The sequence below is a fragment of the Osmia bicornis genome, chromosome 15 (assembly GCF_907164935.1).
Source record: "Osmia bicornis bicornis chromosome 15, iOsmBic2.1, whole genome shotgun sequence".
NCBI lineage: Eukaryota > Metazoa > Arthropoda > Insecta > Hymenoptera > Megachilidae > Osmia > Osmia bicornis.
Window position 1 is genome coordinate 6770665 of NC_060230.1, and position 24531 is coordinate 6795195.

At 37.7% G+C, this 24531-nt stretch overlaps 1 protein-coding gene across 1 annotated transcript; it reads right to left on the reverse strand.

The window, feature by feature from the left end:
* Nucleotides 1-1572: 1572 nt before the first annotated feature.
* Nucleotides 1573-24522, reverse strand: LOC114877298 (neuroendocrine convertase 2). Its single transcript, XM_029189687.2, has 12 exons — nucleotides 23526-24522; nucleotides 16617-16721; nucleotides 15164-15431; nucleotides 13329-13366; nucleotides 11419-11495; nucleotides 9611-9875; nucleotides 8066-8278; nucleotides 6623-6723; nucleotides 5861-6094; nucleotides 5314-5478; nucleotides 5072-5189; nucleotides 1573-4977 (listed from the first exon to the last, which is right to left on the reverse strand). Exons 1-12 carry the CDS (start codon nucleotides 24096-24098, stop codon nucleotides 4813-4815), a joined length of 2322 nt encoding a protein of 773 aa, XP_029045520.1. The 5' UTR covers nucleotides 24099-24522; the 3' UTR covers nucleotides 1573-4812.
* Between the last annotated feature and the right edge of the window lie 9 nt (nucleotides 24523-24531).

A 24531-nucleotide genomic window follows, 5' to 3' on the forward strand; every position in this document is an offset into this window, starting at 1 on the left:
GTAATGAATAATTGAATTTCAGAATATTTTAAACAACTCACGTAATACAGGAACGAAAATTGTTTCCAGGCTGATGATTATTTTTCAACGATATTTATTTTACTGTACACACACGAGTAGAAGGGTGCCCTCGTGTATATGTAGGTCGAGTTAATGAAATGCCAGTGATATCTTATTTTTTCTTTCCTCTGGACCAGTTTGCGTGATGCTCGTGTTTTTTAACCGCGCTCGTTTGTTATCCTGATCCTGCCGGACGAGTGGCTGTCCCACAAATATTAGGAATTTACGAGGGTAACGAGTGCTTGCTCGAAAACCTGTATCTTCGTTTGATTACAAACGTATAAAATGTTGAGGATTCCGAGTAATTGTTCCACCGATAAAATTGCTTTCGATATGCTTGTGAATAGCTTTCCATCAAGGGGTTGTAAATGATTCAGCAGTGTAATAATATATTATTTAGTTGTTAATTTGCGAATAAAATTATTTTTCTGATATTTGTGAGGTAAGTTTGCAAATTTGAAAATAGGAGATGAAAATTAATTAATAGGAAATTTTCAAAATTCTTTGATTTGTTTTCTTCGCATCCAGATTTCTGACAAGCAAGGGTTAGTTGTCGAAAGATAGCGTTAAATTAAACGTAGCTGCGTAAATAACGTTTTAACAACGCCGACCCAATTATGCAAATTGCCAGAGCTCACGATCCGTTCTCAGAGCAGTTAATTACGTGGGTCGATGGCAATCTGTCAAGCTGGTAACTCGAAACACGCAGCCATTTCGTACCAGCAAAAGGAATAATTAATATCCTTGATAATCCACATGATCGTATGTCGCTCTATACGGATGTATCAACTGTAAAGGTGTCGGCTGTAATTAAAATTCAATCTGGCCAAAGAATTCATCCCCTTAATTTCTTACCCTCGTCGATAATTGGAACGCGACCAAATTATTTTAGCCAACGGTTTAAATAAAAATGTTAAGTACAATAAAGGGTTTCCCTGTCAAGTGCAAACAATCCATTAATATATTCCATCTTGACCGAATTCAGAGGCTGTTTCGGAGTCATCGGTGTTTTACCTTGCTCTTAAAATTCTGAAATTGATTGCCCCGATAAATACGGAAAAATAATAATCGTGCAATTTAACGAGTCGTTGAAGATGAAGATTTTACAATTTCTGATTTTTGCTAATTGAACGAACGTTTTCGGATTCAAAGATTTGCAGAAGAATCTTGGACGAGTAATCGCACGATTTACTCGTTATTGGCATTGGCAAAGAAACGGAAGCACTCGTACTTTGTAGACGAATCTATGTGGATCTAGATTCTAGAAGAAGCCGTATCCTCGAAACGAAACGATCCCACCTCGACGACGAAGCTTTACTACGTTGATACCAAATATCTGCTTAGGTTCTAATACAGTTAGGACGTATTAGTTCTACTCGGTCAACCTTCTTCTCTAATACCCACTCTTCACCCTTTAAATAACAAAAGAATCCATCGATCAGTGATCGATCGTTAAATTATAAAAATGATAATTAGACGAATGGATCGCAGGTACAGCATATAAAAACGATGCAGGCCAAAAAATAAAGATTTTATTCATCCATGTACATCACGTACAGAATAAGGTTGATTAAATTCATTTCAACTATATATATATATATATATATGTATATATAATATGTATTTTTTGTTGACGTCGTTTATCCTTTATCATGTTTAATACATAAACTTCAAACTCTCTGATCTCTACGTATCTATTAGTATCTACACGTCATTTTTTTTATCCTTTTTCTTTTCTTCTCTTCTTTGGTTCTTATATACGTATATTATATACTCTTTTTCTTTTGTCTATCTCTCTCACATTCATACTCTCTTTCTCACTCTCTCTTTCTCTAGATATTACCATACGCTGTTATCTATTCCCTTTGCAATCTAAAAATCGAGAATTCTTTGAATCATTTCAATTTGCAATGGCAGCGAGCATTGGCCAAATCATTTCGAATTTCGAAATAATCGATGTTGTATGAATATAGGTCATTCTTCTTCAGATCTATTAAACCCTTGCCTTATGTGTTGTTTATTGATCCAGAATTATAGAATCAATTATTCCATGATCGATGAAATGAAGAAAATTGAAATTCTTAAAATTTTTACGTAAGGATACTTAAAGATACAACTTGTCTTAATTAGATTAGATATGACACGAATAAAATTAAACATTGAAAGGCAAGGGATCAAGCCTTTGAGTAGTTAATTTTATTTTTATTGGTCGTCTATCTGCAGGGAGTTCCTTTTCAAAATTTTAAATATTGCAAGTACCTTTTTGATAACCCTTGAACGTATATCTACGTCTTTGCTACTCAAAGGATTCATAGTCCTTAATAGGTCCTTCCCAAATTGGTTTTGTCACATTCTATGAGTCGATAATGTTGTTACCTTTTTTTTTTAATCAGGTGTCCAATTTCGTGGAGACGTATGCGAAAAATTGTCCGCACGCACGATTTCGTTATTAACACCTTAGCTATCATTTGCAGATCCAATAGATAAGCATTAACTCTGTTTAAGTTAATATCGATCAAGTTAGAGATCAATCAAAGGCTAATTAATTTTCAATTAATAATTACCAGCATCAAAATTTCTGAGAATTTCATTAAATAATGAATCAATTATCGTTCAATTAATACTGATGAATTCTACTGACAATGGGGCTACGAAATGAAAGCAGAAGATTTATATGAAGTCTTGATCTTGTGTCTGGTCCATGCGTGCGAACGTAGAATACGTTTCTTTCCCATTATGTGTAGATTTTTTTTGAAGAATTTTAAAATATCAAAAGGTCTTTGACCTCGACTTGGAGGTAGCCAAAAATCTCTGGAATCATTCAATTAAAAATACATATTTCAAAGGAAAGATATATCCATTCAGAATTCGTGGCTACCACCCAAGTGAATTTCGTACAAAATCGTTACTATCAGAAATACTTTGTGCGTAATGCGAAGAATCCGAGATGTATGGATATGTTTATTCAGTTCGTCAAAGACAGAAACGTCTGACGGTCTTAATAGTCCTTCAAGTACTATTTTTTCAAAAAAAAAAGATCCATAATTGTCACTGGTGACCCGCACCACAATAATTTATACAGAATGTCAGAAGAAAAAAATGACAATCAGGGTAGATAGGATATTGCCTCTCTAAGTGGCAATGTTTTTTCTTCTTTCTTTTTCAATATTTTTTAAAAACAATATGTTTCTTCAGTAACGATATGTACTTGCAATCTTTTTAGAGAATGTTTGACCGAGGAAGACCAGTTAATTCGTCACACAGTATGTAGAATATATTTTAAACAAATACAGTTGCAAAATAAAATATAAATTTGTATTTTAATCTAACAAACGACACCACATCGTCCACCAATATAATATTAAAACACGATAACAATAACACTACGTATCCCTCCGTAAAAGACAATGCGGACCCAATCTCGCGTCACTTAGAGAGGTAATAATATTTTCTTCTTTGAATAAAGCCAGTAGGTACGTGTATATATACATATATATAGTTGAACATCTAATAGTCTATAATAGATATATCATCGAAAAGAAATTCGTATTCTTCGCGAAGCTTTCGGAACTTTTGAGAGATCAAAAAGAAACGTTGGCACGCGTGGACCATCAGTGTTCCCGTCTGATCGTTTCCGTTTACAAGAATCGCCTCTCAACTCGACACGCGCTAAAAGAAGCTCGGCTACGAAACCCATTGTTTTAATTGGTACGAGTACGGACGGGCTCGTCGAGCTGCGAGAACCATACCAAATGATTTTTATTGTTCCCAGCTGAAACTCTTTGGCATTAACTTTGGTGTAGTCCGAGGACTGTTCTTTTTATTGATTCGTCGAAATCTTGTCTTTTTTGAATCAAAGAAAATGTTCGATCTTTGGTTTTTAGGTCTCTTCAATGCTCAAATAGCTACGATAAATAGTATAATTTCTTCTTTGTTATTTTAATTAAGTATAGTTAAATCTTAATGACATGTTCTTGAAAGAAGTTTAAATACGATATTAAAGATTGTACGTAAGTAAGATTAACACGTTGACTGCCATGGGGTCGCTGGTGACCTGCACCATAATCTTAATATAGGATAAATGCTATTTTGGGTAACCACGTTAAAATTTTTGTATATGGAACTATTAGTATTTCTATTTCTAGAATTTCATAGGTAGCCCCACAAGAAAAGTTTTCTTAAAATAATTATAAAAAGGAAATGGGAAAAAGCATATAGCAGATTGAAAATTAAAAATGATCGTACCTATAATGTCTGTCTCTATCTCTATTTTTTATTATTATGGCAATCAACGTGTCGACATTTGCAAAACAATCACACCATCCCTGCCTCCTCTGCCATATCAACGCCCTTTACTAACAATAATAATTATCGTCTATTAATCATAATAAAACTCACGCATCGTCCATTAACATTAATAGTAATTATAATCTAAAAATTTTCAAGCAACCTATCAAAATATAATTACGTGTGGTATCACACAGGATTGATTTTGCAAAAAGTACGATTGTTCCTGTTGAAAAATTCGAACGTAACTGAATTGAGATCAGAATCGAGAACACGAAGCTTTTTATGGTACAATAATCAGCAAACGATCACGGAAACACAGCACGATGGTTGCGTTCGAATTTTCACACCTGTAAAAATCAGATCCTTAAACAATAAAGACTTGTTGCATAAACGTATCTTTCTCTTTCTCTCTTTCTTTCTCTCTCGATATGAACGTTCCTAAAATCATGGAGTTCCTCCTGGTTACATCGCGGTCGAACGTTCTTCGTGAGCCTTCTTGACGATCGCCAGTTTCGAGTGTGGATCAGCCGCCGGAAGTCCGGTGTAAGGTGGATCTCTGGTGCCATGCAACATCAGAGTCCATTCCCTGATCCATCCAGTCTGGGGAGTTTGAGTATTGAAGCTCACCTGGGCATAATTTAATAAATGAATATCAAAACTATTTCAACTATAATTTCAATAACCCCATGGATCATCGATAAGATCGTCTTCCTCCATTTACCTCTAATAGCCATGTCCCCTGAGGATATTCTCCCCAGGTGTGGGTGGTCATAAAAGGCCATTTTGTGAAACCATCTCTATGATCGTCGTCCTTTGTCCTTCGACTCAGAATCATCGATCTAAAAATAGATCCTTCATTACGAAACTTCCATAAGCTCAATTATTCAATAGTTCCAATTACTAGTGTGATTTTAATCAACATTAATAACACTGTGCCAATCAGAATACTAATTAGAAAAGTACCTGGTACCCATGGGAGAAGTTAAGAACAGCTCCAGGTCACCGCGACGAGAAGCATTCACGGAAATAACAGCCTGCACGTGTTCCAAATAGTTCACAGCGTACTCGGTGCCAGCGCAGGCATCAGTCTTTATTTTCAACAGGATCGATCGGTCGCTCGTCACTTCTCTAAAAAGGAAATTGATACACGTTTCTGGACACACCGTCGACCTTCTGAAAAGACCGAGTCTCTGGGGGAAATGCTTGTCGGATCACACAGCCAGTGATTTTTCTGTGTCGGGAAAAGGCAAGACTCGTGTGTAACACGAGGAAAAGCGCGACAGGAGGGCAGCCGAGATCAATACCCTGGTCATCCACGAATAATAATCTGCTGAACGTGTAGCATGCTTCGTATGCTTTTATATTTCTCAGAAAGGAAATAGAAAAGGATAAGCCACTTGAAAACTTTTTGAGGAGATGATAATAAATAATAAAGGAACGAGGATCGCGCTATAAATTTTCCTGATTTTCGAAACATTCAGAGGGACCTTAATATCTGAAAAACACTCACTGAGTTTCAAACACGGAACCAGCTTCACAGTGATACCGTGGCGGTACAGTTTTCCATTTCTTCGCCAAGGCAACCATCGCACCAGCATCCAGCACACCGTAACCGAAGAGGTGGTTAAATTCCAAACCGACACCGTTCATCGTCCAATGGAATCTCCCTTTAGCGTCGAACAAAGAATTTCTCTTTGACGTTAACACCGTCAGATGCTGAATGTCTCGCCAGGTCAACTGCGGACTGAAATAATCCAACGTAAAGATTTTTTTATTTTTATCGCTCTGCCCTAGTTAACAATTTATTTTATTCAAAGAGAAACGTTATGTCAGCCCCATTTAACTGTCCATCCAGAAGTACAGAAATGTTTGCGTAACGATCAACAGACTTAATTAATACAATTTTCCTTTCACATTTTGCGCGCCCACGAAAGCTGAACAATGCATTTGACGTTGTTGGAAAATCATGATTTTCCGTGTGAAATAACAATGGACCCGATACACTGGCTTGTCAGATTTTAACTGAAGGCTCAAAGGGAGAAAAGTGCAGTGGAACGAAAAAAAAAAAACTTTTCTGAAATGGAGGATGAAAGGGATTTTAACTTTGTTAACTCTATATTTTTCGCGATCCATCGATTGCGCCATATGGAAACTCGAATACCTTTAATTCCCCAATAACCGGGAATTTTGTGAATTTTTAAGGCATAGTTTCACGAAGAAATTTTGTTACAAATTCAAAGGGAATATGAAAAGAATTTTATAGCGTACTCACTTAGCTTCGAGAGCAAGGGCAAAGACTCCAGCGGCTTCCGGTGCTGCAGCCGATGTTCCGCTATGAGTGGTGGTGCATTCACCGTAGAGATCAGTGGTTGCCTGCGAGAAAAGAGGAAAAGACAACGTGAACGCATAATTGCGAACGAGCACGTTTCTCAGCTGAAATTAGAATTTACTTGGACGGGTTACCTAGCGCAGCTCATTACGAGAATCTACGTCATTTGCATTTTAACGATTGTACGGAACGTTTTAATTGAGATTCATTATAAAAACGACTCTAGCGTATTTTACGAACAATTATAAAGGATTAAATATTTACGAATCGTTTGAAATAATTGAACGCGAAATGGTTTCCTGGTGTGTCTACGATTGAACGCAACTCCCAAAGGCGATTAAACTCTTGGAACGTTATAATTTCCTTGGCAGCGCATCCACGCGTGTCCCACGGATATCGAGAAAGTTTCAGTATTAAAAGTTTACGTTCGATTGCCGGAGACTGCGATAAAATTGCGATAAACACCGGTGCAATCGAGCTTTTACGACGGAGGCGTAAGTACCACCATGGGCGATTAGGTACTTCGAGAAATTGCAGTCTTTTTTACGAGCATAATACGGGTTTTTCGAAAAATGCACGAAATGATTGATGATATTTCGCTGCGTTTTCACGCGATATAAAACGTATGAGAATTTGAAAAATAACAGAGGTAGAATTCTTTTCATTCGCTTCACGCGTGGACAGTCAGAGGGTAAATAAATCTTATTTAAAAAGCTGGTACGTGTAATCTGCGCCAGGAACACTCGCGTTCACCCCATCTTTCCTCTTTATATTCCCGCTCGTTCGAGCGTGAAATTTTCGTGAAACAAAGAGAACACTAGAAACCCAGGCGATCCGTGTTCATCCATAAAATCCCGGCTATCGAGCACAAAAACAGCCATGAAAATGAAAGAGGGAGGTGAAATCCATTCAGGATCGTGTTTCCTACGGGTAGAAGGATTTTAAACGATGCGAGGTAACTATGCAGTTAACGAACAGTTTAATAATAGGTTATATTGAAAAGAATTCTCTTTTTTTCATCTGGCTACTTGTTAATTTGAAACATGTTTCATTTTTGTAAGAGATTGTTGAGATATTTCATCTCGGGGGAAAAATAGAATGGAACACGCGTTGAAACTCGACGAGAATTTCACTGGAATTTCACGGTGGTTTCAATCGAATCAGACATTCTTGCGATGCGACGAAATTCCTGTCTCGTGTTTATGGGGTTAATCTATTTCTGCCCCATACCTTGATCCTTCACTCTGCGTGTTCGAAATACTTGAAAATTGTTGAGCTGCTCTATAGTGTTATGTTTTGAGAAAATTTCGAAGATCACTGATTGCTTAGATTTCTAATAAAGCTAATTGTAATTATGACAACAGAATAAAAAGAATTGCTACTTACCACCCCTATATTTGGATCCTTAGCCCCGTTGCTGAAGGTGGAGGCTAGGGTGCTCGAACAGCTCTCGTCGTAATGAGCATTTTGCCCGTCGTTAATAGCACTATTAATGCTGACAGTCCACATACTAGCTGCATAACCATCGCAATTGCAATCGTCTTCTTCTCCACCGTCCCCGGATGCCCATACATAAATATTCCCCAACCCTCTTCTTCCCTATGAATAATAAAAACGCCACTTCGAAAAATGATACTAATAGAAATATTGAAAATTATAATTATCAACTGTAAGGAGATTATTAAGGCCATCGTGAGGTGTACAGGTTTACGGTTGACCGAATATCTAACTGGACACCTTTGGCACAATTTTCATGGAATCCAACCCCTATCCCCAAAGGATTTTCGACGTCGATTGCCCACTGGTGCAGCACGTAACGACCTGTCATAACTCGTGTACGTAACGATGTGTTGTTAAGGGTGATTCTGATATAGGAGACAGTGTTTCTTAGACGTTGGAACATTGCAGATTCTAATAATTATCGACTACCCTTCCATGTTCAGTGGAGAGATCGTTACGAGTTTGCAAGCTAAATCTAAAGTTCATATTATATCATGCTCCCTATATTACATAATAACTCTTAGGAATTTGAAGAATTTCAATTTAATTAGACTCTGTTCATTTTCATTTTCGAAGCTTCTTTATAATTTAAATCATCTATTTTTAAAGAGTGTACACATGAGATCTTTATTCTGAAAATTAATTTATATTGAATGCCTCGTTTTGAAATTGAGATCGTACGAGTTTCGAAATTAATTAATTGCCTAATTAATTATCGGCGAACCACAAAGAGAACAATCATAACTTAGCACACTCACAATCAAATCCACCCACTCCGAAATTTATCGATTAATCTGTAAATTGCACAAGAGAAAAATTATTTGTATATAAAGCTTTTACCCGCACATCGATCCAATTATACCAACAATTAGGTATACTAAACCACGACCATCTGCTACGATAAATTATCGACGTTTTCATTCGAAACGAAGGGTGCACTGATTGGATTCGATGCAATTATTGGTTGCTTCTCGGTGGTGCTCGTAAATATCTTGAAAACTCGAACGCGTTCACCTTTTCTGCAGAATAATCGGATTACCACTAGAATGCATTTAATGCACTTTTTGCCCCGCGACCTGTGGCACGTGTTATGTGCTTCATAAATTCAATTCTGCCCTCCTTTGAGCAGAACGTGTGCTCCATCGTGCGGTATAATTTGATTTCTAGCAGATAATATTTTCTTGCAAGAAAAAGAAAACGCTTGAAATATAAATGTATTTTAAGTACTTTTAATTATTATTCACTTACACCACTTTCGTTAATTACGTTTCGCTTCACTTTCCCAAAATACAAAGATGTTCATTATCGTTGGAACTCCCCGGGTTAGTTCAAGGTAACACGGATTAATTTCTTGGCGAACGAACGAAGGACGAGTAAAAGGATCCCCTCTGGTTTGATATAAGAGAAAAAAAACTTGACGCTAATACACACCTCGTTAACTCCTCGCACGATGGCCCTCATCGTCGCGTTTCGTGGCCCGTCCACCGTCTTCCCGTCGTCCGTCGGTCCCCATGAGGCGCTATAAATGTCTATGAGGTCAGGTTCGTGTCCCATGCTGTTAGCTTCGATCAGATCGGTCATGTAAGGCTGATCCAACATTCGAATCCCGGCGACTTTCGAATCGTAAGCGACACCCACACCGCACACCCCGTTGTCTCGTGCCGCGGCTACCTCGCCGGCACATCTGGTGCCGTGGCTGTTCAACAGGAAACAAGCTTAATTAGATATCGTTCGATATCAGCAGCGACTAGGAAAATGTTTGCTCCGCAGGATTACATGCTTTTACATCGAGTATACACAGCGACTGAACGGTGTACCTAGCCAGATTGATTTGATATTTTGAGACTTAACTTGATAGACCTGCTAAAAGTGTTGATGTTACATTCGCTAGGAGTGCTCGACGAGCAACCTTGCCGAAGAGAAGCCGATGAAAGAGAACTTTGTTTCATTCAAAATTAAGTGAAATCGAAAGAGCGTTCCTTTGAAAATTCGACTAAAATAACAAACACTATTTCAAGTGTAATTTAATAGATTCCACTCTCTCTTCTTTTATTACAGTCACTAGATTCATTCAGCTTTTACCGTCCTTTGTTATTTATTACTCGCGTTCTGATTGAACCGATAAAATCGAGAAACGAAAGTCGTAAAAACAGTCTGAACGACTCGGTCACGGACGTGTCATTGTTGAAACTGAAACGATTGCGGTTGAATGTCTTTAATAAGTTTCTTCATCCTCCAGGACAAACGTGAACGAGACGTCAGGGATTGACCTTTAACCCTTTGAGAGGGTAACTGTCTACAATAAGGGAAGGTGTGTTTCATTTCAGGAGGGATGGCGTAAATTTCTTTTGATCACCTTTAAATTTATTTCCCACAGAAATTCGTGTTCTCTTTGATTAATCGAAGCATCGAATTACAAGACTATAACTCGATAAACTATGTTGTCGAACTCCTCTGACAACTGTCTCCGATTTCTTTCGATCGAAGAATATGACAAGAATATCGACGTTTCTTTGGAAAGAACAGCTGTCAGAGAAATCTGAAAATTCGCTTTTGTCTCGACGAAGATGTCTCGTGCAAAGGGGAAAAAAAGAGAAACTGATTACGAGGGTTCTTTTCTCCCTTCGTATAAAAGAAGATATTTTCTAAGCTTGGAAACGAACACAATCAAAAGAATTTCTCAGTGACCATTCGATGGAAACGTTTGTCAGTAGCAAGAACTGGTGGGAATTGGCTTACGTAAGTTGTCAAAGAAAAATAAGAAGAAAGTTTTTACGAAAGAGACCGAGACGAATCGATTCTAGAATTATTTTCACGTAATTCTCCGTGGATTTGAATCAAAACCTGATAAAAGAGAAGCAGCTTGTTTCGTTAGTCACAATAGAAGATTTCTATTCCAAGCTCCAGATCGAATTATTCCCAGAAATTTCGCTCGTTCGTCTAATCAAACCATCGATTTCTTATTATCCGACAAAAAAACAAATTACGTTTATTCACTCCTTCATTTTTCCTTCTCTTTTTCCATCTGAATTGTGTCAACCTCAGTTACGAAAGAGAAACTGGAAACTGGGAACAATTTTCTTTTCTTAACAACCCTTGGTTCATTATTGATACTAACTGCTGCACGATAATCAATAGTTGCGCGATCTTGCTAAGACTGGGTTGTTTTTAATTTTATTACATTTAATAAACGATAAATTTCTTGAAGTTCTGAGAAAATATTTATATTCATCACTCACCTGTTAAACCAGTCATCAGTATATCTTGGATAAGGGTAAGGGTCGTTACTGCTGAAGTCGTAAGAAGCCTTGGCATTCTGAAACAAATAAAACAATAAGAACGATCCACGTTGACTGCCGCAGTAGAAATATCAACGCTTAATGCGACGCACGTGTGACCGCCGCAGTAGTAATAACCACATATAGTCAGACACGGTTATTAATGTAGCTTCAGTGATATTCAGAATTTCTTTTCTTCCTCATTTTTTAATTATTTAACTGAATCTCTAGCAAAAGCAGTGGAGCATTAAATTGAAGATACCCTGGAGCTTTCTGAACGGGTAGAAAGTTGAATGAATTCTGCAAGCAGCCCCTTTATGGTAATTCCCTATGAGACTCCTGGCTCTCTTTTTTCCTATTTGAATTATTCCTTTGAGTAGCGGACATTGATTTTCACCCGCAAAGACGTCGTTAATTAATTGAACAAAGTCGACACAGTTTACACGCCATAAAAATCATTTATCCATTGGATTTATCTATCATAAATTTTTCCTGCTCATAGGCAACGTTTCTCGACCATTAATCTTCGTCTTCTCGAAGGAAACTACCCTTTCATGTCCACCCTCGTTTCTTTTCCTACCTCTCTGTTTTTTATCTCGCCTCACGTGACCACATCACCTTGTTTTCTACCTTTCTGATAACCACGTCACCGATAAAAATTCCACGATTTATACTTGGACGTATTTCACTCACGTAGAACGGATTGAACAAGCTTCGCTGAATTCAAATTTCTTTCCCGAAGGAATGACAACGGGAAGACTATAATTAATCATCGTAGAATTATGTCCACGAAAATCATTTATGTTCTCTAACCGGAACTCAAGTTCTTTTCATTCATTAAGTATCTTCAACACGTGACGTGGGTTGTGTTGTCTGTCTACTTAAGCAAGAAAATTCCGAGAAAACTTCCCTCTCATATTATCACGCTCCCCTTTATTTATCCGCGAATATTGCACGGCACATTTGCAGAATGTTTCAGTGTGATATTTATTTAAGAGAAACTGAGTCGAGCACCTACTCTCGTTACGAGAAGAATGAGAATTTGAAAGCATTATCATTTCACTCCTCTGAAAAGCCGAAAATTTTTTGAATTTTCTCTTGCATTATTCAGTACACGTTCGAGATTCTACATTGAAGCATGTTTAATAACATTCCTTTTTTCATAGAATGAATGGTGAAGATCGCTTAGGCTACGTGACTCAAATCCAGTAGCTCTTTTTTAAAGATCAAGCTGGTTTTTCGTAAGATGCTAAAGTTATGCATAATAAGATAACTTTTCCAATTAACGAGAAAGTTACAACGATAAAAAATGCCGAACGAGTAATTACTTTCCGAGGGTTTCGAAGGTTATTAAAACTGTTCTTTTGCTCGTGGTTTTTCACCAAGTATCGTTTAATTTGCTGTCTGAAAAACGTTGGCTTCTTTCACTTCGCGTTGATTAACACTTTAGATGTTGAAGACGTATGCTGTCGCTACAAATGAACGATCGCTATAGTGGACGATAAATTATCTGAATAAATTACCATGTATGACCCTCGGAAGAGTCAACACGTTAACGTAGACGACACAGAGTCGCGTTATTCGAGTGGATACCGAGAAGGACATCAACAATGAAGTTTCAGAGAAAGAAAATGAAAGCTTCGCGTCGTGAAACCTCATCGCCGTCCATTTACCATGAGAAGGTCGTGTTCATGACTCGATTTGAATTTCAATAAGCGTTCAGTGGCTATGCTAATGAACCTTGTGAAAACTATTTCAGCATCGAAAACAGAAAATTAACTCTCAGGCACGAAGTTCTTGATATTTATCGAAAGGTAAATTTATGAGTGAAATAAAATGGAAATCACAGTTGTAATAACAAAAGTACTTACGTAATTATATTTTAAATCCGGATGCATATAATCAACACCTGAAACAAATAAAAAGAAGGTTTTAAAGTAGAACAGATTTATTAAAATCCTCAGTACACACGTTATCAAATATAAGCTAAAAATACGAGATAAAATAAAATGGCAATCAAATCGTACTTCAAGTATTAGTCTGGATGTTTCCCAACGATAACAGCATGGTAAACCGCAGAAGGCTAAAATTCTTAACAAGCTGTATGTCTGTACATTCCCTACAATTTAGGAGATAGTATCGGGTCTCCAGGCTTTAATAAATGGTCAGAAACGAGCCGTGGTTACGCACCCCACCCTCAGGAATTATCGATTCGTGTTCGCAACGCAGTGTCCCGAAAAATTACGTTTCGTCACTATTGTGGTAGAGTACATTTAATAATTATGGTATTTGATTTATAATTTGAAATTCTTGAATTGGAAAGAAAATTAATTACTAAAGCTTAGTATAATTGTATAAAATTTTATTCGAAAACATAAGCTTTCAAGACCCTCTCAAAGTACTTAATACTCTGGCTTTTCTCAGTCTGGAAGCTCAGTTACCAAGTTTCTTGAATTGATTATAATTCTACTTATTAAAGTTATTTGTCGTCATTTTCGTTGCCATTCAAGACGATTAAAAGAGTATTTAGCACTGAAAGATTTAAGTAGTAATACATGAAAATGATCAGACAGTAGATTTCAAATGAGTACAATTCTTTTAATTTCCAGTGAAAATTCTTGCAATTCTTCTGTATCGATTTCAGATAAATAAATAAACAGAGAAGTGAAGAATACATAAAATACAATTATGATTAATGTTCTCGATATAAATAATTCAAAATCAAAGAACAACTCTCTCTGTGTATACCTTCATTAAGGATAAGATGATCATTTATTAACGCGGTCACAATTAACAAATAAATTGGACGTAGTTTATCGTGAAATTCAAGTAATGTTTGAAGGAATATCAGCTTTAAGCCTCAATGAAAATCGAATCGATGATTAATCGTTGATAAATCTCCTCGAAGCTGAACCGATCACGTCGCCGTTTGATCCGCTAGATTGTTGATTATCGGCATTCCCTGAAACTCGTTCGTGTCTCTGAATTACGGAATTCAATATACATGATTTAATCGACTTCCCTGTATCGTCAGACCCATAGATGGATTTCACGTTGAATTTCATTACACCGGAGAATTGCATTGAGATACTTGTTGATTGAAACAATTCGAAGATTGACGAATACGAAACGCATCAAGATTTATACTAACAGTGTGCTTTAAATTACTTGAAATATATTTTATTTCATTAAAATTATCTAGAAAATATTGCATGATGTTCATAGAGGTGTGAAATTGAAGTTAACGACGGTACGTTAAAGTATTAAGGAAAGTAAGGGTAATTAATGAAATTACGTGGCAGCAATATCCTTAATTGATTATCAGGCTGCCGTGGCGTACAATTAATGCAGGTAACCTCAGGAATGTTAGCTAACTACGTTCATGTGCCGCGTAATCTAAGCTAAAACGCTTTTTGTTAATGAGATCTCGAGAAGCCGGCAGCAAAATTGCTACCATTAAATCCACCAAACGACCCATTAACGATGTAACCTCTAAGATGTTTTAAGCTTTTTAAACGACCGCTTAGAGGATAACACCTTACGCAATGCAATTAACAGATTTGCATTTCTATCCTCTTGAACGCATTTAAAGTTCTTAAAATTTTACAATTTATACTAAACCAAAGCTTATGCTTCGAATTTTCCAAAGTACTTTGACCTAAAAACGTTAATAATAAAAGAAAAAATAATAATTAAATCCTCTTACCATCGTCCATTATAGCCGTGGTCACATTTTTCCCGGTAACACCTTGAGCCCAAGCTGCTTTCACGTTCAGATCCAACTTCGGTTTCCCGCCATTTTGACCGGTGTTCTTCAGGTACCACTGATACTGGAAGTACGGGTCTGACGGGTCTCTGTTGGCCGGATTCGCTGGATTTTTAATTTGGTAAAGGGGCACGAGATTATCCACGCTCAGCGGCTTGTAGCCTCTCTTCACCCTCTTGAATCCAGGCTGTTGCACCGCGGTGTGCACCTAAAACATTTAAACGAACCCTCCTGCCTCAATATTTTACATTAGCACGCTAGTTTCATCCCCTTTCGCGAACCAACTGCCGGCTAATTTGCCTTTTATAAGGTTCGTCGAACAACCGAGGAATGGAATTAATTCTTTGAGCCTTAATTAAAATATATTTAGAGCGGACGATGAACTATTTCTTCAAATTAAATTTCCACAATCTGCAAAATTTTCCAATTTTTTAAATTATCTTATTTTAGATTTGTTTCTAACATTTTTATCACCGTGTATTTGCAACATCAGTGATGAACGTGTTAACACTAGATTGCCAGAGCGAGTCAATTTGATTCATTTACGATTTTATTGCTATATATATAGAAAAACTTAAATAATTTTTTTTAAAACATATATTGGTTTCTAATAGAATTATGAAATGTATACAAATACTAATTCCTTCTCCTCCCACTCCTTAGTTCCAAAAATCCATATGTGCTATATCTATTTTGACGGATCTATTTGTCCGGCAATCTAGTGTTAAAGCAGAAGAAGAAACAAAACCCGGTCGGGTTTCATCCGATACTGTGAACTTCATCCATTCTATCGACTCCCACAAACGATGGAAAAGTAATGGATGTTTGGTTAAAGTATTTCAGCCTGGAATCGATAGAAAAGAACGATGGAAAAAGCGAGTCGCGACGATGAAAATTTATGACAGGTCTGTGGATAAAAAGGGACAACGAACGAATCTTCCATAAGAATCGACGACAATTCTATATGGTTCTGAACGAACGATACTATCAAAGGATCGTAATTTTATGCGAGCAATTTGTCCTTGGTCCGATTATATATCCTTTGCACCGTTGGAAATTGAGATTTCATTTACATTTATATCGACTACCTTTTACTAGCGAGCTTTTAAATCGAGTTTCACGGATCCACCCACGATTCTTTCGCAATTCAAACCTTTCTTTCTTTTAAAGATGTCTTTAAAAGCGAATAAAATTTTATTCCTTTGTTATGGAACTATTTAGAATAGCAAATGGAATAACGTGACGATGAGAAAATTGTTGGGATCGATCAACGATACACGAAAGTGGAACGAAATTGAAAGATTTCATTTGATTTCACGGTGGAAATAGAATAAGGAACGAAATTGTACTGTTTCGTGGATGGAAGTCGATGGAATTGAAAAGGATCACTTACCAAGGGATCTACTTTCAATTTCCTCATATGCGGCACGGATCTTTTGCTTCGCGCATGAGGTAGAGCCCTGTGTACGAAATGGTATTCCGTTTGACTGTCCAATACCTAAACAAAAAATAAAAAATGTTATTGTTAAGTATGGAAATTGCATTCCAGCATTGCAAATATAAGAAAATGATATTTTCGAATTCTAATAAAATAGGAAACTAAGAACTACAGTTGGAGAAGTCTAATTGTAAGACTGTTAATAAACTTGTTATTTCCTTTCAATCATCTTACAGGAAGGATTCGAAGGAGCTTAATCCTCCCAGCTTCCCTCAAAGAAATTCTAAATACCTTCTCGATGAAACATCAAATAAAAAGTATTAAAGTATTTTTCCTTTTTTTCCAGATGTCCAGTGAGTAGATAAATGCGATGGATCAGGGACATCGGTTCGTCGTTCCAATCGAGCCAATTGCAAATAAATAAACTCGTACTGGGTGTTATACGATTAATAAGTTTGCCTTCCGGGAGAAAATCGATCAAACTGACACTGGATTAAATACACATCTGTACGAGGTATTTACCCCTATCACCTACATTGACCAATTACTTGAATTTATCTGATGATGGTTTAAATATTAACAAAGAGAGAAATAATTATTTACAGATATCGTATGTTATCATTTTTATTATTTCTAAGCTATCTATCTAAAATATCTATAATGTGACTACTGAGGGTTAAGTTTAAAGCTTCTAAATAACTTTTCACAAGGATTCGTGTATTTAAACAGTTTGCACTGTTTAAGAAAGAAATCGCAATAAAAACAACCCCCTTATTCATCGAGTAATCACATTATCGTCTTCAGAAGTCGTGGAATAATCGTTATCTGAACTCAGACTCGACGAGATAAAACTTCTACAAACGTTTGTTACATTTTAATTCAAACTCGCCGTCCACCCCTTGAAACATCCTCGACTGTACGAAGATTGAACAGCGCAAGATTCTAATCTTCTTTCAATGTCGGATAAAAACACTTCTCCGTCAGGTTTCCACGGTACCTGATTATTTTTCCAATAGTTCCAACTCGTGTTTCTTGTACGAGAGCAAACATCGTGTCAAAGTTGCCGAGTGTTGAAGAACTTTCGCGAGGAAAAACGCAGGAAATTCAGTAGAACACGTGCACGATATCGACGTCCGACCCATTGCACGTGACCGCGTCGTAAGAAATCTCGTTAGTTTATTGAAATCCTACCGCTATGTCGACGTGTGCCACGCTGTCATTGCATTTATAATAAAAAAACGTGCGAGTGTTGCAAATTTCCTTCTGATAAATTCAGGAAATCAGCCACACTGTTTACCCGCTGGCGCGATGATACAATTTCCTGAAAGCGAAACCTTAACGACACCGGAGATATCCCTCTGTTCGATTATTCCATCAGGCTCCTTTTTCTCGCCAAGATCGATGAGAAACGTACTACGAGAAGGAAGGATCGTAAACGTAAATCCTGCTTCTACTCTGCTCTTTCGCAACCGTGTAATTTCATTTCCTTAGGTGAATAACGTTCGAAACGAGCATCGTTAACACCTTCGCCGCTATAATAATGATCAATTTGTAAGACTGGTATCTAACGACAACGAGAATGTATAACAGATACGCAGTTTACTTTTTTAAAAGGTCTGACAATTCTGGGATTTTTATTTCATCTTCAAGTTCCATGAACGTCAAATGAAACTTTTGAAAATTTTCCAGCATTGTCGTTCATCGAAAGAGAAACAGAAGCGGAATGTTTTTCCTTCCGAATCAAATGGAATGCGACACGTTGAGTGTTTGATAGATGTATCAATACAGTTTGACAGTCTGTTCGGTGGAAAAGAGACAAGCCAGCCGTGATATAAAGAAACTTGAGGTCGACAGTACCTTATCGTGCTATTCTCGTCCTTTGGTATTGAGTTTCCACGCGTATATCACGTCATGGTTACTTTACCATCGTTACACACCAACAGGGCACACTTAGAACTCGCTACGAACCATGATGGAGTAGCAATATCTATGCTACTTGGGTAAAATCAATGATGAAACCTGCACCTTTGATAATTATTTATTTATACAACCTTTCGATATGAAAAGTTTACAGAATCTTAAAGTCAAAGTGATTATCTACATTGAATTCATAAACGTCGATGACTCGAGGGGTTTTAACGTGTCAAGGATTAATTAGTTACCGTAACGTTTCAACAAGGTGGAATTATTAATGTAATCCTTTCGCATTTTGTTTCTCTCGACCCCATTGTCGGTGAAAGCAAACTTCAATCCGTCAAACTATACGTTCCTTAATCGAGTTTATCCCGGGCTACACGTGTCGTGTAATCCAATTAACAAGCGTGCACCAAGTGCGTAACAGTGGACACGGTATAACAACCTGTGTCCAGCAGATAAACCGCGAACGTAGCCCGGTTTATTGTACTTTGCCTTATGCTCAGCTGTTGCAAATGTGTATGCAAATAGAATTTGTCGAGCCACCAATGTATTCGAAACATCGACTAACTCGTCTGTATACGTGGTCAACGTGCAAGCAAGAGAATTCAATTTTTCCCGGTTTATCGAGGAACAAGAAGGTTTTTACATCTCGACAGTGTGAAATATTGCTAACAGAGTACAGGCTGCGAGTAGAAAAGTCGAAGGTTGCAAACTTCGTCCAACATAATCCAATTATGGACAGTGGAAAAGTAATTTTACTGGGATACTTTTTATATACAACGTGTTGCGATAGAAGATGGTAAACTCGGTGAACAATGTTTGATTTTCCATTGAAAATGGCTGGAAGAATTTATATCAGATTATTATTTTAGTTTGAAAATGGAAGAAGAATATACCTGGAATACTATAACATTTAATTATTTTCTTGAATATTAGTACGTTATATAAATGATCAGTGTACCTTCTAGCCAAAGGGAAACAAGTTCAATTGAGAATACTGAAATATCTTCATCGATACTTCTCTTTCTTCCATCCCTTTGGAATTGCGAAACAACTTTACATTGTTCTTCGGTTCAATAGAGACACCATAAAAGTGTTCCTTTGAAAGGTACGAGGATAGAAGAACGATCAGATTACGTAATTTCAGTTCAGATACTCGGAAATATTCGAAACGTGTCCATCGGAACGCTGGTAGTTGCATAACTGAGTGCAGTTAACTGTACACGATCTTCCTTTCTGAGCCAGCTGTCGTCATTCTAGTTGCATGAGAAGTTATAGCAATGATATTCAGAGAACTCTGCATAGTAGATAAACTTAGAAACGTTTAGAAACATAGTGTGTAAATTTATCAAAATTCTTCTGCATAAAAGAATCATTCTTCTTACTATTGTGGTAACGTAGTTTAGAACTTAGGGTAGTTTACATTTCTAAAAGCAGGAAGAGAGCCATAAAAGAGAAAGGCAATGACGAAAACCAGGCCCAAGGGTTGGCGAGTGTTTTTTCGGGCGAAGCTTTGGGTCCTAGCGAGGGGTGCGGGTGTAAGGTAAACAATGAATGCGAGTGCCTTTGAGGAATGGGTCAGACTAGAGTTGACTTTCGAAGAGTCTAATAAACAACATTCATTCATTATGCGACACTATTTTATATTTCCAACATACTCGGAGATAATATTTTATTACTACAACCAGTGAAGTTATGAGCCTCATCCATAGACACGTACAAAGCGTAAGGCGATTAATAAAGGCGCGCTTAGTCATCCCGAAGTGTGTTAACAAACCCTGCCTCTTAATAAAGAGGAATAATTAGTTCCCTGATGCGATGCAACGGAAGTTCCTCCTCCTGTTCCAGAACCTGTTTACGTAAATGTAAAGAAGACTCTCCCGGTTAGTAGATTATATCGAACCATGAAACTTTTTAATCTCTCATTCTCTTTTTTTCAATAAAGAGATGTACCAGAACATAGAATGTTCACCTTTCTGTCGCAGAATCAAAAGGTGGTTACCAGCGTAACCGCAACATTCCGATCGATCGACCTATTTAAACATGATTCGATTTCGCTCGGCTTCTTTCCGTTAATCTTTTCATTATTCCCGGGTAGATCATTTTACGATTCGCGGTAACAATGGTTCACACTTGCTAAAGTACAATGGACATACGATGGTCAATTTAGAATTAATATTCCTTCGTTGTACCATGCATCACTGTTCAGTTTCAGGTATTTATTATTAAAAATATTCTAATGCTTTTTAGTACCAGTTCTCGTGGACGAAAATCCACCGTCACCAAAGATGACGGTTCTTTAATCGGTCCTCAATGGAGGCGATCGATCACCGGTGATAATCCAACGCGCACGTCACGCGGCGATTAATCGTGTCAAACGGCAATCAAATGGAGCAACGTCACGTAGCATTGTAAATACCAGTTTCAAGAAGAAAATCGATCCCCACGATAAATTACATCTGGCGCATAATTTCCAAACGTCAAACAACGGAGAAAAGTCGCTCTATAATATCCTTCCCCCTTTCATATTCTCGTTCTTCCGACCAATTGACTTTACAACCCTCGTTCCTCCGATTCGAAACGAATTTCTGTTCCATCGACTTTTGAAAATCGTTAGGAATCATTTTCTTGGGGGTATGCGATTTTCTTTCGAGAAGAAAATCAAAGCGACGCATTTATCTCGGTGTCTATTCCTAGAACAGACGATTCTTAATGAATCCGTCTAATGGTACGTTTGATTGTTGTTATTATTAGAACATGTATCCTGTTGCGTGGGAAGGGAACCTAACAATGGACCGAAGATAAACGGTCGCAGTGGGAAAAGGTTGTAACGTTACAGAATGGTAAATGACGTAGAAATTAGTAAGCTAAGTACTGGGTGAAAAGACGATTGTAACCGATGACCAGGGCGGCGAATTTAATTTAAGCGAACAATTAAATGAAAGTACAATTCTGAATGGAAGCAACCAAGAGAATCGCGGAGCAGAAGAGAAGAAGGCAATAACATTCGTCTAGTGATACTAATAAAAGGAAACGACCCCCAACGTCGCGATGGGCAACGACTAACTTAATTTATCTAGCAAGATGCTCCCTTCTTGAACACTTCCGTTCGAACCTACGCCCTCGAGAAGCATTTGGTAGTAAAAAAGGAGGAAAATTTCAGGAGCTATCCTCGCCATCTTAGACATGCTTTTGTCTCCTTTTAATGGAATCCCGAAGAGCGTTTCAATTATCGCGAGACGACAGAAATAAAATACCCACTCCTCGTCTCTGCTGTTTAATTTGATCATTAATAAATATCAAATTGTTTCATTTTATTAATCAAGCTCTCCATGTATTCGCAACAAATGTATTCTCGTTAATTTAACGCGAATATATATATGTTCCTTTGATCAACAGGATATCAGAGAATTGCGTAACGAAGGTTAATGAAATTTGTTTTCCCAGAAACGAACAAAGGGAGGCGAGAAGAAAACAGTTTAAAGTGTATGCTTTGATTTATCGAATTAATGGGAATTAAATGAGAAAAGTTCAATATAAAGCGCGTTGTTTCTTGCAATATGCGAAAGTTTATACCGATAAACGTGTACTTATAGTTTTATAATTGATATTATGCCAGTGTTTACCGCGTTGGTGAACGTAACTTCGTTAAGTAACTTCGAAAGTGGAACCTTTAATCGCCTTTATACGTCATCGTATATTTATTTTAGACAAGCACTTTCGACAAAAATGTTTGATATAGTGTCAACCGTAAAACGATACCGTGTATTAGTAGAAAAACAGCTAGGGACGAGAGCTGGCTATGCTGAAAGGTGCCTACGCAACGTTTATGTGTAGGCGTCGGACCAAACCGCGTCGCTTCTACTGTTGCGCTGTCTGACCACACGCCGATTATTTCACTGCGCCCGAGTAATTCAGTAATGCAAACAAATAATCAAACCAACGCGCTTGTTCTTCGATTAAATACAAATAAATAAACCTTTAGTAAAGTATATTATGATTTGTAATGATTTATTTGATGTTTTATTGGAAATTAAACATCCAGAGGAAAGGAGAGGAAGACTTTCTCTATTGAGTAACGGACCTCCCTTTGGACTAAGCTAATCTTATCGTTAATACGTATTCTATGTATTTATGACGTCGACCAACCGTTTCGAACATGTTTTCGCGATAATGCGGGCGTTCGTGGCAACGGTCACGAAATCAATGCCTCTGTGATCGTACATGCCTACGGCGAATAACAGGTCGTTCATGCGGCGAACCGATAACAAGTTTCGCGGTGATATAAATCAACGGTGAAGTGGAGCAAGGATGAAACGAGACCCGCGCAGATTATTTTTTTTTTCATGATATACAATACTTATCCTAAAGGGATTTAAAATTTTAATAAACGTCCCAGTTTTTAATGTACTTTGTTTATTAGGATAGGTCTATAGTAAAATACAGAATTCATAACAAAAAATAAAATATTATAAATCATTGGCCGCTAGAATAATCATATAAAAAAGTAAGCTTCAGATTAAAATTTAAGCACGGGACCTGACCGATAGTACAAGGAGGTAAATAAATTTATGCCCTAACCGTCGGTAGATAAATAAACAGGTTTCCCTTGGGTATTTTCTTGTTTCTTCTCTTTTGGAGTAAACTTATCGATCGTTCAAGAGAGATTTCATTCTCATCATAGTATGTTCACCCTATCCGCACCCCAAGCCATACTCTGTTTCACCCTAGATAAGCAATTTCCTCGAGGCGGTCGAACCGCGTACGCGCTACACTCGAGTATACATAATGTGTCAGTGATAGAATCTCGTACTATGCAGTCTATCGCTATATCAAAACAATTCCTAATGAAATCAGAATCTTAATGTTATTGAAAAAAAAAAAGAACAAAAAGAATAATATTTATAATTTAAAAATAATAAAGAGGATTAGTGGTTAGACTCTTACCGGTCCTAGATTGACGAATCCATTTCTAATAGCCACGCGATCAGCGACGTGTCTCTCCGCAGGTTGCCTCATCTTCACGAGAAAAGTGTTCGTGAACACCTCGGCACTGGTGCCGGCGCAGAGGAACGCGATCACCGCGAGTAACATAGCGATAGGCCGACGGTGTACGCTGGTGTATCTAGCATTCGCGGGCACTGTTCGCGACGTGAGCGAGGGTACCGCGATTTTCGTGCTATCAACCCGCTGCACGGGAGGGGAAGCCAAAGAATTGTTCACGGTGGTAGTAACGACGACGCTGGTGGTGGCGTTTGCGGCTACCTTCGTCTCACTGGTGGTGAAAGCGTCGGTGGTGGTGGTGGAGACGTTTGAGTCGACGTATAAGCTTGACGAATCGCGCGCAACAATGCAAACGACACGTGCTTTCCCCATGCTCACCTCAGGCCGACTGGCTTGACCGTTTGCTCTCAATATCCTTTCACCAATCACCGACAGGTATGCGCGGTGCACTTGCTCTTGAATTACTGCGCATGCGCGATGAGACCAGTGTGCGTTTACTGCGCGATCGTTAAACATTCGGAAACCGATTCGCGCACGTTTTAAATATTTATTTACGAGATGCGTGTAAATTCGTGTTTAGATAGAGATAAAATAAATGACCGATCGGGAATTCGTTTAATGGACAATACGGGCACACTTGTACGCTTCAGTCTGACGTCACGTTGTGTATCGATTGAACGATGGTACTCGTGCAATGGCGCGCTTCTACTAACCATGCGCGGTGAGTTATACCTTAATATTTATGTGACACGTCATAACTTTCTTATCTCGCGACAAATATACTACTTCTATATCGTTATCTATATTATTTTAACCTCTTTTAATGTTGTTTTGAACGTAGCTAACTACGTGCACTTTTATACGCGTTTCGGATCCGCGGAAGTAGTATAACCCGACATTGGTCAGGCAAGGGTATATCACTTGTTTGTAAGAATTTATTTAAACGCTT